The 14,791-nt window shown below is 34.9% G+C and overlaps 1 protein-coding gene across 1 annotated transcript in view; it reads left to right on the forward strand.

Annotated features, from left to right (window-relative positions):
- Positions 1–13,073, forward strand: part of LOC120596624 (putative uncharacterized protein ENSP00000383407) — a 23,663-nt gene extending 10,590 nt beyond the window's left edge. Inside the window, exons 3-6 of the mRNA XM_039855120.1 lie at positions 1,992–2,029; positions 3,749–3,832; positions 10,277–10,356; positions 13,044–13,073. Of these exons, the coding sequence (XP_039711054.1) occupies positions 1,992–2,029; positions 3,749–3,832; positions 10,277–10,356; positions 13,044–13,073 (232 nt within the window). The remainder of the gene's footprint in view (positions 1–1,991; positions 2,030–3,748; positions 3,833–10,276; positions 10,357–13,043) is intronic.
- The last annotated feature ends 1,718 nt before the right edge of the window (positions 13,074–14,791 follow it).

Here is a 14,791-nt window from a genome sequence, read left to right on the forward strand (position 1 = left end):
GTTTTTTTTTTTTTTGTCATTTTGGTTTAGGTGAGCTGACCTCTTTCAGTATTTCCTGTAGTGCAAGCCTTGTAGTGGAGAATTCCCTCAATTTTTGTATGTTTGGAGAGATCTTTATTTCTACTTCATATATAAAGGAGAGCTTAGCTGGATACATTATTCTAGGCTGATAGTTTCTTTTACTTAAATATTCTGAATATTTGTTTCCATTCCTTTCTGGCTTGTAAGGTTTGTACTGAGAAGGCCAATGATAATTTAATGAGTTTTCCTTTATAAGTTACTATCTTCTTTTCTCTGGCTGCCCTGAGAATTCTCTCTTTGTCATTAATTTTTGATAACTTTAATATAATGTGTTTTTGTGACGGCCTTTTTGCGTTGAGATAATTGGGTGTTCTATTTACTTCTTGAATTCCATCTCCAGCTCATTCCTTAGATTTGAGAAATTCTTGTCCACTATTTGTCTGAAAATGCTTTTTGTCCCTGCTCCTTTTCCATATATTACATATATTCACCATTGAGTATAATGCTTCCTTTCCTAATGGTGTCAGCTAGTTCTTGTATTTCTCTTTTATTATTTTTCATTCAGTTTCTCTCTTCTTCCTTCTGATTTATTTCCAGATTTCTGTCTTTGATATCACTGATCCATTCCTCCATTTGGTCGACTCTATTTTCCAAACTCGTTATTTCATTTGTTAACTCTCGTGGTGTGTTTTTACCTCCAGATCTATTCTGTTCTTTTTGAGGGTTTCAGTCTCCTTGCTAAAGAACTCATTTTGCTCATCTAGTTACTTTTTCAATTCCTGAAATTGTTTATATGACTCGTTTTGGAACTCAATGAGTTTTTTCAGAATTGAATTCTCTGTCATTTAAGTTGCATACTTCTATGTCTGTAAGCTTATTTTCTGAAGTTTTTTGTTTTTTTGTTTTTTCTTTTTGAGATGCCTTCTCACCTTGGTTTTTCATGATGTTTAATGGACTATTTCTCTGCTGGGGCATTAATGGAAATGTATTCTGCTTTCTTTCCAGATAAAGATTTATTATATAAAGGTCTCTCTTTAGCCTATTGCAAAGAAGGGGCTTTCTTTTGGTTTCCAGTAGGCGGTGTCTAAGCCTCTTGGATCTCTGCTTTATATAAAGCCTTAATAATGCCTTTTTATTTGCTTATAGATGTTTAATCACGCTCACTACTCTCAGTATCAGTCTCTGTCAGTATTAGCGACAATTTCAATATCGTTTGCTTATATTCTCTGGGGCTCCGTGGTGTTTGGTCTCGGAGGATATGGGAGGAGGCGCCCTCTGGGTTGGATTTAGAGGCTGTGGTTCAGCCTCAGTTTTGTAAATGCGGCCGATAAAAATCAGTTGTTGTTTCTCTGCCATCCTGCTTCTCCGCTTTATGCTCTGATGTCTGGGCCCTGCCACTGGCTGTGTGAAGGTCACAGCACTCTCAGGCAGGGCTGTTCAGGGAACTCCCTGAATCTTCTCCCCTCCCCCTTCTTCTACAGGGAGCTCTGGCATCTGCGAGAGGTACCTTCTTTATTTCTCACAGTCCACCGTTTGACACCTGGGGTTCAGACCTTTGGTAGCTCTTATGTACAAATCCAATGCTCATACATGCCTGTGTGCAGTTTGGGTGTTTTTTGTTGAGTTTTAGATGTTCAGCTTATTGTTATTTCAAGGGGAGAGATCTGGGGACGTCTCTCACTCCACCATGTTTCTCCAAACCTTTTTTTTGAGCAGTGGGGGTGGGTTTAATGAATGTTAGTTTCTCGATATTGCATGAAAAATTTCAGACCAAGATAATACTTGTATTAATTGTATTTTGCCATCTAGAGTCAGAAAAATTCAGCACCATATATAGACCTTGGTTAGAGGTAGAATTTATTTCTGTTGTTAAAGGTATTGCACATATGTCTAAATGATCTAATTTCTGTTTGGTTATAATAGTCATTATTAAATATAGACTTAAATATCTTTTTATTTTATTCTTCTAGGTCAATTCAAAGATCTATATCTGAAAACAAAGGATTTGGTTAGTAATTTATAAGATTACTCATACAGATAATATGTTCTGTTTCCCTAAAAGTTCTTTTTTTCTGCTACTGCCATAAAGCAACAATAAGTGATTAATGAAGATCAAATTGAATTGTTTGAATTCCATAGAAGAATTTTTTTTTTTTAAATGTGGTTCCTTTTGTGGTTAAATGGCTAAGACAAAGAAATCATTCATTTATTCAGAATAATTTCCATTTATGTTAAAACATTTCTCTTTGGTGGTTCATTAGTTGATTATCTTCCAGCTGTCTAACTTTAGCTTGGCTCGCCATAATTAAGATGACCTCTTAGATATCTTTTCAGATTTATGAATCTAGGAGTGAATTAAAAAAAATAGAAAATGGTTAGATTATAAGACTCTTTCATGGCATATCAAGTACCAGATCTTTTCTTTAGTTTCTGTGATTACAGTAACCATAGTAACGATAAATGCAATTTGCTAGATTTGTACTTTAAATCTGAAGTAAATCTCTAATTCTGTTAATTAATTTTTGAAAGCTAATGTCTCTCTTTCCCTAATGGAATATAGGGTGTCACTAATTATAAAATTCACAGTGGCAAGAAAAATCTGGATTATTCAATCAATAATTTATTTTTTATGCAGTTTGTCAAACTTGTGAATACCCTTTCTCCTTTCTCCCCGTAGCACTTAGGAGTCAGATGCTCAAATTTCTTTCCCCCTCTTTTCAAAATCAGTTTCCTGAATCATTCTGAAAAGCTCATTCATACCAGGGTGATGATGATCATTGGATGTATCTTCCAAGGGTGTCTGCGTCTGATATTCTTCCAGTGGCAACATCCACAGGGGCTGAGTTCAGTCTCATTAGTCATGGCCCTGTGGGCAATTAGTTGTTAAATACTTTGAATGTCAGCCCTGATTTGAATAGTGAGTATTCTTAAATAAGGCAAAATTTTATTTTCCACCTAGATCCATTTTCATAGCATGCTATTTAGTTTGTACAAACCAGTCTACAGATATTTCCATCCTAACATAATTCTTGATGATCAACTGCCCTCCTTGTAGTTAAATAGGAGAGGAATAGTGACTTTAAAAACAGCAGAGCATACTGAGTTTGTTTCCATGTGTTGCTTTGATTGCCTTCTTTAAAATTTATTTTATCAATGTTATGACAACACATATGAAATGATTAGTCTTTGGTAAGTAGATTAGAAGAGATTCCAATTTTTAATTTCTATGCAGTTCAGTTCTTCACAATATGTCCAGGCTCTGCTCTAGGTGTTGAGAAGACAAGCCTGAACAATAATAGTTCTTCCATTTAAGGATCTTAGAGTTTCTTGAATCTATCATAGCTCAGTGTTCTCTCTAACTACTTAATCATTTTGTTAAAAATGATGAGAAATGTGGAGGGTGGAGGGTGGGGATACCTTAAGTTATGCATAAAAAATAAATGGTTTTTAATTCAAGAAAAATACTCCAGAGAATAACGTAATCATTAAAAGGTATTTCAGTAGCAACATTCTACCACATATGCTTGGGTACTTATGTAGTTCATGGAAATAAATGGGAACCCATAAGACACCTGGGGGTGTCCATCAGTGACTAGAACTCCCTAGAATGGACCACAGAGTTCTCATGTCGTATTACCAAGTTACAACCATGTGCTGAACTTGTTTTGATTGCAAATTTCTTACACTTGCTGTGAATTGTCTTAACCAATCCTCTGCTTTACTTCAGAAAAGAAAGTCAATGACACAATCTGGCAGGAATCCAGCAAGCCTGAGAATGATTCCCACATCAGAAGACTCTGTCAGCTAAAAGGTAATTACTAAATTTAGTTCTGCTGACTTTGCATTTTACCAAAGTAGTTTAAAGGGCAGATAAGAAAAATTTCCATCTTTCTCCATTAAAATAAGCAGGGCATTGTGGTCTGCTTAAAAAGGAAAGACAAATAGAATAGAATAGAATGTATATATTATTAATAGACTATATAGATATATGTGTAGATACACAGAGACATACAAAAAGGAAGTGAAATCTAATTAAGTTGCCTGTCGAAGCAAAGAATCAATTGCAAATAATATTTGAAAGTCTTTAATGCCTAAAATAATTTAAAATGTATTTAAAAATCAGCACATAGAAAAAAACCCTCTAAAATAACATGAATATATTAAATTGTTATATTTAGGTTTTCTTTAAAAATTTAAGAGAAATAACCTTGATTATTAATGCAAAATTATATTATTTTATAATTTAAAAATTCCCAGAAGCAAATTAGCAGCCAAGTATAGAAAATTTATCAATAGTAAATGATTTTCTAATTAAAATGACTTAACTATGAGAAGGTAATGAATAAAACAAAATGTCTTAAGAGTTCACAAAGATGACAACAGAATAAAAAGTTGATTTAGTTGGCATTCTCTCTCCAATGTTACTGAAACAAGAAAAATTTGATTATATTCATTATTGATTATTTAAAAATTTCTGATTTTTAACTAAAAGTGTTTAATATCTTGGAACAAAGGGAATTACAGTGTATTTTTTTATAGTCAGGAGCTTAATGATTATACATTCCATTCAGATTTTGCCTTTTGTCTTTTTTAACAGAATTCTTAGCTTTACAAAATAACTATTTATAAAAACAATCATTTTCCCCTGAAATATTTCAATTTTATCCAAGATTACATAATATTTTGGTGAATAATTTTAACTAAATTTAAAAATATTTACCAATTTTTCATAAAGAAATAGGTAAATCATTTGGGGATTATTTTATATATTTTCTTTTGCTTACAACATAGGAAATGTTTTAATAATACCATGTTTTGATTTGACTATTTTCACTTCATGGATGCCAGATATCTTACTAGTCAAACATCCATCCATCCATCCCTTTAATAAACACATGTAATACTTAGATTATTATATATTGACTTATGGATAAAAAAGGTATAACTGTATTATAGGTTATTTTTAGTTACAAGTTTGAACGTAAATCTCTTCCAAGTTTTCTAATTTCTAATTTCTCAAGCTGCTTTTCCGTGAACTTTTTTTTCTTAAATTAAGAGTACTAGGAAGGTAATTCTATTATATCTACTCTGACAAAGCAGCAAAAAATCTTGGACCTTAGGTGAAGTGCTTTGAGTTAGTGATCTCTATTTTGTCAGAGAAGAAAGAAAGCCTTCATAGCAAATTTCTCAGCTTTGATATTTCTCAGATTCTTAAGAGACCCTGTGTTTGGGGGGTGAGGGAGTGTGTGTCTAAGAAGTTTAGCCAACATTTCAGCAGTAGCAGCTGAGTCACCGGACATTTCTTTGGGCTTAATGTTGTGCTAGGAAGAGTTGATGGCCTGAGACCAAGGCTGTTGGTGCTATTGTAAATTGAAGGGAGAAACTCTGTTGGGGAGCGAGGGCCACAAGTAGTGGACTTTAATTTTATGGATGTAGTAGCTTCATTTGGAAGGCTCAGAGTATTTCTAAGCAATTAGTGCCCTACATGTCAACTTGTAATATTTCTTTCTCATTTTAAACACCAGTTTTTAACTGTTAATTGAATAATAACTTGAGAGTGGTTTACTGTGCCTGAGGATAGGCAGTCTGTGAAGTTCAGTGAGATGAAGATTGGAGGGTGTGTTATTGCTATTATCCACAGCGCATGATTTTATTGAAGACTCATAATGAAATTGTAAAAACAGCCTCATTAAAACAGAAAAAAAATATATATATATAATTTTCCTATATATATATATATATATAGCATACATATATATATATATATATATGAAAATAAATGGTAGGAATTATGTTAACTTTTAAAGATTCTGTTAAAAACTAAGACCAAAAAAAAAAAAGGCTCTTTCTCTCAATTTCAATTTCGAAATGGTATTTCTACATGACACATAATATATTAACATTATTGCAGTCCTAAAGAGTATTGAGGCCTGATGAAAGAAATGTCCACAGGCTATATTTAGCCAACGGTTCGTGCCTGGTGTTTTAATCCTTAAAGAAATTCACACAGTTCGATAATATGACTGTGTTATATCAGTTAAGACAAAATTTATCAGAGCCAGTAGAGTGCCAGAAGCTAACATTTTTAGTTTATTTAGTCCATTTCCTTCTTCTAAAAAGAATTTTATCTAAAGCTACATTCTGTTATTAAAAAAGACTACATCTGTAAGATAAATGTAGGATAAATTGTGTGCTCAGGATTTTACAACTGAAAAAATTGGCATCTCTAATTCATATTAATTTCTGTATTTTCAGCATGATAAGCAGGCAAATATTCATAATATTTCTTTTAGTAAATTAAAATCAATTCAAAAATCTTTACATTTATTTTGGCCTTAGTTTTATAAAGATTTTAAAAGCCTGATAAAACAAACTGAAATCTATGAATTGTAATTTACCTAAGATCAAGTTATGATTTAAATAAAGATGATTTAAAGAACAGAGTTTTCATGTTTTATACTAGTAAGTCCAAAGAATAAAAGAGAAAGCAAAATTTAAAAAATGATAACAAAGAAACATGTTTGGAATTTGGAGATTTTTTTTTTTTAAAGTGTGACTGCAATAAGCTATTCCATAAAACAGAAAATATGCAAAAAAATTGACATGTTAGTGAAGGAAGTAGGGTCTGGATAAGGTCAGGAAATATGGTTCGTAATGAAAGGAGTATTACCCATATGGCTGCAAAATTATTAAAAAACATAAATCCTCATTCCATATGGTTTTGATGAGATTCATTATATATATATATATATATATTCATTTTATATATATTTACACATATATATGATAAATGTCATCAGAGCCTTCTAGTTTAGCGTTTGAATTGCCATTGGTCTGAAACTTTCTTTCCGGAATTCTAGTCAGTACTATTTGGCCGATTTCTTCAGAGTAAGCACATAAACATTTTGGCTTAATTTTTCCAGATCTTATTAATTCTTCTTTATTGGCTTGATATCCTCATTTTTAAGATAGCAAATGTATAGTCACAAATGTATTTACTATTGTTTAATTTTCAGGAAGTACAATTTAATTTAAAAATTGTTTCCCAAGAGCATGTGATTTAAATCTGTAGACTGGAGTACATGAGGAATGACAGAGAGAAGTCCTAAATCATACCTGAATGTCTGCTTATGGTGTGGGGATAAATTCCCTGAGCAAAGGGTGCCTGCTGACGGGCCTCTTCTATTTCCAAGAAAGACTTTTTGGATTGAATGATGAGAACACTCAGAGTTCTAGTGTTTTATACAAATGAATCTTGAGAATTCCTTCAATTCATTAGAGGAGCCTTGATTAGAATTATAGTTAGCTGAGTGTGGTCAGAAGTATCCCTGTTAGAATAACCTAGAAGTTGATTCAAAATATTGTTTCTTGTTTTTGTGTTTTGCTTAATTTCATTTTTTTCTGCATTTGCTTTTGAAGGGCAGTTGAAGTCTGAATGTTTACATTGGATGGTGCGCATTTATGTACACTCTTGTTTGTGACCCACTTACATAGTTTATGCATATGTTGATGATCTATTGCTGCGAGTAAACACCTCAAAACTTAATGACATCAGACAACATTTTATTAGGCTCACAGATGTTGGGTGCCAGGGATTCAGTTGGGACCATGCTTCATGGTGTCTCTGAGGATTCCTCTGGGAAGACTTCAGTGACTGGGGAAGACTTAAATGTGTGGTGGCTGCAATCATCTGCAGCAGGGGTCCCCAGCCCCTGGGCTTCGGACCAATACCAGTCTATGCCCTGTTAGGAACTGGGCCGCACAGCAGGAGGTGAGAGGCGGGCAAACAAGTGAAACTAAATCTGTGTTTGCAGCTGCTTCCCAGTGCTAGCTTCACCGCCTCAGCTCCACCTCAGATGATCAGGCATTAGATTCTCACAAGAGCACCGGTCCCTGGTGCCAAAAATGTTGGGGACAGCTGACTAGAGGCTTTTTCACTTACATGTCTGGTACCTGTTCTGGAATAACTGGGCTTAGCTGGGACTGTCAACTGGAGAATCAATATGTGGCTTCAACATGTGCCTTAAGCTTCTCCCAGGCTAAAGGGTGGGTTTCAAAAGGGAAGGGCATGAGAGGCAGCTTCACACATCACATGAGGAAGTGTCTAGAGAGTGAGCAACCCAAAATATCAAGACAGAAGCTACAAGGTTTCTTCTGACCTAGCCTTGGAGGTCACAAAGAATCACTTTCACTACATTCTACTGTGACAATGATTCACTAGGGTCAGCTCAATCCAATAAGTATAGATGTGAACTTCATTTCTTGATGGAGGAGTGCCAAGATTATGTTACAGAATATGTGATATTAACATATTTTTGTGCCATCTTTGGAAAATACTACATATGCCTAATTTGGGCCATATGACATTTTAAAAATCAGGAAATTTTACATTAAAATAAATATATTGACACTCTTAAAATATAGAAGAGACACAGATGATCTTGGGCTCAAAGTCTGAGATGATTTCAGTTGGGAGATCCAAGAGCAAATGGCTGCCTTTTGGCAATGGTGGCCCGTTAGCTACCAAAGACCTCCCACTGCCTCCTTGACAAAATTCACTTCACTTAGTTAGGTTACATGTTTGATCCCTGCACACATTTATATTTAGAACATTGGTTTTGTGGGTTATGCTCAAATCTCTCTACCTAGTGTTCAAGGCCCATTAAAATTTGGCCTTACTCTCCCAGCCCTACCTCTTCCCAGGCCATGTTCGGAATTGCCTATCCCAGACCCAAACTCAATCTCTCCACTTAATTAAACATGTTCTATTTATTCTACACTACAGACTAGGGTACATAGCATTGATACTGTATTTGTAGCTTTTCTTTTTCTTCTACTTTTCTAAACTATATCCATTTTTCAGACTTCTATTGGGTTCTGTCTCTTCCACGAGTACTCGGGGTCATAGTGATCTCTTTCCATAATAGTGTCTGAGTCACTCATTTTACTGCCTTGCATTGGTATGTAAGTGATGTAAATGCATTGTGCATATTCTTCAGCTGTTTCCAAATTTTAGAGTACAGATGACCTCTTCTAGAGTACAGGTGACCACTTTATTGTTTTTTCTTGTACCCAGAAGAATAGAGAGAGAACTCTCTAAAATTCATGTTAAAAGGATTTTTTTAAAAAGATGGAAAGAAATAAAGGAGCAGGGGGGAGAACATTTTTTAAAATGCAGAAACTAAAATAATAATAATAAATAAATAAATAAATAAAACTGTGAAATTCTGCTTCTAGCATTCTGACCTTGTGATGGAAGATGGTGCTTCAAAGAGCCAGATCACAAAACCAGCTCATTTCAAAACAAGTATTTTCTAGAATGCTATAGTGTGGTTACTCTAATTTAAAATATTAAGTTATTGATGTAAATAACACTGAAACTGAGCTGCGAATTTGACATATCTTTTAACTACCACTATGATGGAAATTTGGAGAAAAACCTGCACTTAATTTTTATTGAGCACAAGGGTAGACCTCACCTGCCCCTTCTTCCTCAACAGAGTATCAGAATGAGGAATAGTGGAAAATTGAAGCAATGATTTTAAATAGAAAGGTATGAGGGTGAAAGGAAAAGTCACTGGCCTCGTGGCCAGTGATTTCTGTGGGTCTCATTATTCTCATCTGTAAACTAAGGGGCTTGGATTAAGTGATCCATAAAGTCCTGTCCTCTTTTAGTACACTATGTATTCCAGATTTAAATAAATGGAGACCCTTTTACAAGACTCGAAAGGGAAATGCTGATACCTTTTGAAAAGGTTTCATTTAGCTGCAAGAAAATGGAGCCACATTCTAAAGCTTTTACTAAAGCATGCATAGAACAATTTCAACATAAATAATTCATACTGAGAAGACATAAACTAATGAAGTTCAATAAGCCAGGGGTGGAAAGCTTAGTTTAACAGAAACAGGTGAGGTGATAATTTTATGAAATCATAGCATTTTGGAGTTAGAAGTGGCTTGAGTTATCTGTATGCTATTCTTCTATTACCTACAAGGAAATCGAGTTCCAGAGAAGTTTCATGGCTTGTGTAGGTACACAGCTGATTAGTGACATTCTTCATTTTTATTTTGTTTAATCTCTATTTTATTTTTTATGTTCTTAGTAAAAATCACATTTTTAAGAAAGTAAACACTTATGATCTAGTTAATATAGTACATTAACAGACTAAAAAATATCTGAGCATTAATTGAACTCAAACTTCTTAAATTCTATAATATCTAATAATCTGTATATAACGTTTATCTCTTTTCATAGATCTTAAAGAAGATGATTTTCTTTTGAATAATAACATACATACTCTTCAAGGAGAAAAACTACAAGGTATTTCCTATCAGGTAATGTGAATTATTAACATTTATGTGGTGTTTTGTGAAAATCATCTTGTTATTGAGCTCTGTAATATGCTATAGTAGTGTACAATACTTAGCCTTGTAGCTATTTTGCATTTAGTTATTGTAGGTTGTCTCATAATTGATATGCTTATGTCCCTGTGAATTGGAAAATAAATGAAAAAGTCAAATGACTTGAGTTAATAAACCATTTTGATTATGCAAAACATCATGCTCTACAGCCTTTTGAAAAGCAACTCTGAGCCTGTTAAATTAATGTACTGAGATTTTCTCTGACAAGACCTATGCTAAGTATTTAGAACTATCTGGCAACCTTCAGCATGGGGTACATGCCTTGTTTTTCTTACATTTGGTATAAAAACATATAGTATGATTCCTGACATATCCCTTTTAAAATTGCATTAATTAGCCCAGACGTTCAAACAATTAAGAATCTCTGAACCTTGGACCTTCCTAATAATAACATAACATTGACTGACAGCCAAATAGTTGCTATTCACCCTGTAACGAAAAGCAGTGTATGTGTCAATAGGGCCAACTCAGGCATTATACTGATTTTTGATATGTTTTTGACAGCTATGGATTTTCTTTAATCATTCTGATAGTTTTATTCGAAAATTTAGAACTGACCTTCCTCGGTGCAGATTGATCAATAGGTGGAAGATATATAGCCTATGAATTGTGAGGGGCTTATTTGGTGAGCTTGAATTCCTAAATCCAGCCTTATTTCTGAGACTGTCAGAGGCCCTCTGATGAATTGGACAGTGGATCATAACTTTTGATCAACCACAGTTCCTGCTGGCTGTTCTGATGTGTCCGGAGTGATAGAACTGTGCTTCTGAGGCCGGCTGCACACAGCTGCACATTGCCTGAGCACCTGCCAACCAGTGGGTTCCCCTGCAGTGCATGGTTGAGAGCTCTGAAAATGGACGGGTCTGTCTGAGTCTTAGTTTGGCCTTTAGTAGCTATGTGATTTGGGGCAATTTCCTTAATCTCTCCCTGCTTCAGTTTTCATTATCTGTAAAATCAGTCTATAAAGAACCTATACCTCAGGGCTGTCATGAGAATTAAGGAAGATCCTTCATTAAAAGCACTTAGCTTTGTGGCTAGCATTTAGGAGATGCTTAAAAAAGTTCAATTGTTATCATTGAGGCTCCTCTCTTCTCCCTCTTCCTCCTCCTCCTCTACTCTTTGCAAGGGCTTCATGACACTTTCATAAGCACAGCTGGAAGATTTTCTCTGAAATATGCAGTCTCATTCTCCTAAATTTAGATGAGGCCTCAGATATAGTATCTAAGTGAAACACTGTCTGATAGCCAGGAAAAAATAACGGCTGATTTTTAGTAATAGCTCCCCAGACATGGCGTTGTACCAAGAGAAATCCTTCTTTAGATTGTTAGTAGAAAAATAGAACCATCTCTTAGAAATAAGAAAGTAATGTAGAAAGTTCTTAGAAGAAAAAAGTGAAAGATAAATCTTCACTCTAACACCAGTCTTTCTGGACATTTTAACTGGCCAGGAAATGATCCTTCTACAATAGTAACCATTCAATTGTGCTCTGTAGTTTGTCACTGAAGATTAGTTTAAGGAGTTCATACTTAGTAACAGACAACAAGCAGGAGCTCTCTCATCCAGGAATCTTTGTTTGGGAGTAGGGGGTGGTCTTATCTATGTTTAATCTCTTTCTTCTTATTCATAGTAAGCATTCAATTGAACTTTAATAAAGAAATACTTTTTTTCTGTCTGATAGAATACTTGGATGTAACAGTATTATTATTAGGAAGTGTTATACAAATTATTAATTTATTAACTCCTGTGACTGAGGAAAATTAGAAATAGTTAAACAACCCTTTGAGAGGTGGGGCACAGAGGAAAGCATTCTCAGATGGAGAAGCAACTCTTTTGTGAGTGGGGAAACTGGCCTGCCAGAGGATATAAGAATAGACTTTGGCATAGACTGTGGCCTCTCATCAAGTGAGCAAATGACTTATTGGAGCTACGTTTCCCTAGATGTGTCCTGGGCACCATCTTTATTAGAATCACTTGGCGTGTTTGTTAAAAATACAGACATCTGAGCTACATCCCTGTCAAATCAAATTGTCATTTTTGGAGCACAGGAATTGGTATTTTTGTGAAAGTTTCTGTAAGATGCTTAGTGCATGAACCATGAGACTCTCTGGGATCAGAACAATTGGTGGACTTTGGCCCCATGCATTTTCACTTTGCAAGCTCAAATGTGTCTCAGGTCTGGTCAGGGAAGACAACAGCCTCCTGGAAAAATTGAAGTTGATTTTTGTTCCATATATGGGAATAATGTATATTCATTATAAAATTTTGTAAAACTATGTGAAGGTAGAAAGGATTAAAATAATGAATAATACCTTAATAGCATAAATATTTTAATGTGGCTGGACATTTTACTGAATATCATTAACATGGGATAAAGTTCATAAGATGTAAAACATATTAGTAGTTATAATTATCATATAACCATGCCTATAAAATATACCTTAGACAATAACAACATCCAGAATCAAAGATTTAAACATTAACTCAATTCCCAATCAGAAAATACTCTACTAGGTATGTCTTGTTCATGCTCTCAAAGTGTGGAGGACAGATCTTAGACATAGAAGGTACAAATGGCAGATGTTTATGAAATGCTTTTTCAGATGCTAGCTGTTCGCCATGAATATTTCTAACTACTTGGCCTGGGATAAACTTGCTGGAGAACCAGGCTTTCAGGAGAAATGCTGATGGGGAGAGTTTGAAGCAAAGCAGACTGCTGGTACTGTGATCATTATACCAACCATAAAGAACATCGTGGGATAACTTGACTCAAAGCATTTATTTTTGTATCCTTGTTCTTGTTTGTTCTTTTCTGGCAGCATTCAGTTGAGGCTAAAACCTTTTGTAGCATACTGAAAAGGATATAAAATATGCAGTAATACAGACTTCGGGCTAATATATTTTCAAAAATGGTTCATGCCTCATTTCTCACGTAAATTCTTAGGTTGCATTCGGCCTTCAGAGCGTCATTCATATTCATGATAGAAAAGAGGGATAACATTTATTACCTTCAGTGCTGGTGATATTAAGCGCTGTCAAACACACCCACCCAGAACTGCACCAAAACATTTTCTCTCTGAGCTCCTTCAGTGGAAAAAGTGTTGCTGAGTGAATTAATTTTTTAAAATTTTTATCTATCTATCTATCTATCTATCTATCTATCTATCTATCTACCTACTTACCTACCTATCTACCTACTTATCTATCTGACTAATCTATCTATCATCTATGTACATACATACATATATATACACATCTATGTACATATATTCCCCCAAAAGACACAAGGTTCCCTTCTGCGGCAGATATTAAAGTACTACGGGTTAGATCACTCCACACCCATTTCAATCAATGGGTTGAACATCTTTCTTGATGTTCTTTTCCATAGGGACTGTAAGTTTGAGTATTTGAATTCTCAGCCTCCCTGTAATTCTGGGTGGTCATGAGATCCATTCTGACCAATGAGATGTTGTCAGAAAGGCCCAGAGTGGGCTTTCCATTCTGAAAGCAGAAACAAAACCAAGAAAAATAAAACAAAGCCTCATGAGGAGGAAGCTCTGTCCTTTGTCCTTCCTGCTTGGAACTGAGACATGATACCTGGAGAGTTAGCCCCTGTTTTCTAACTGTAAGGGCAATAGGCACATGTGAAGGACAGAAAATCAGGCAAATGTATGAAGGTTGATTCACCAATGACATTCTTAAGTAACTGCACTAGCATTAGATTGCTTATGCCTGGACTTCTTATTGTGTGGAAACATAAGCCCCATACCTGTTTAAGCCAGAATTGGTAGGATTTCTGTTCTTCAAAGCTAAATGTAGTTCTAAGTGAAACACTTTGTTTTTAAAGCTGTCACTTTTGCTAATGCTGAACTCTAATTGCTCTAAGACACTAGACCAAATTGTGCTCACAGAGATGAATGGTGTCTAGACGCAGCTCTGATTGTGCAACCTAGATTTGCGTCCTTCAGTTCTAGTGCAGTGTAATCAGCATCTAGAGTTGAGAGTTAGTCATTTAGTCCTTAAGATAAAAACTGGATTAATAACAAATAAACTATTGGCTATATACAGACTTAAAACTGTCTCCAGTGTAGCACACCATGTTGAGAAAGGCATGTAGACTGGATCAAAGTGAGACTGTTTTTTGGTGAGCTTAACTGAGGTCACAGCACCAGGTGACTAGGGAAGAACTTCAAGATTATTCTGTGATCTGTTAACAAGCAGGAGAAGCAGGTCCCTTATCAAGTTTTGTCAGACAACTGTTGGGTGCTTCTAAACTAAGGTGTGAACAATCTATAAGATGGGGAAAAAGAGGTCAAAATGAAAATTGTTTAAATAGTACCTGCAAGTGTCA

This window comes from Pteropus medius, unplaced genomic scaffold, assembly GCF_902729225.1.
Source record: "Pteropus medius unplaced genomic scaffold, Ma_sr-lr_union100, whole genome shotgun sequence".
Lineage (NCBI taxonomy): Eukaryota > Metazoa > Chordata > Mammalia > Chiroptera > Pteropodidae > Pteropus > Pteropus medius.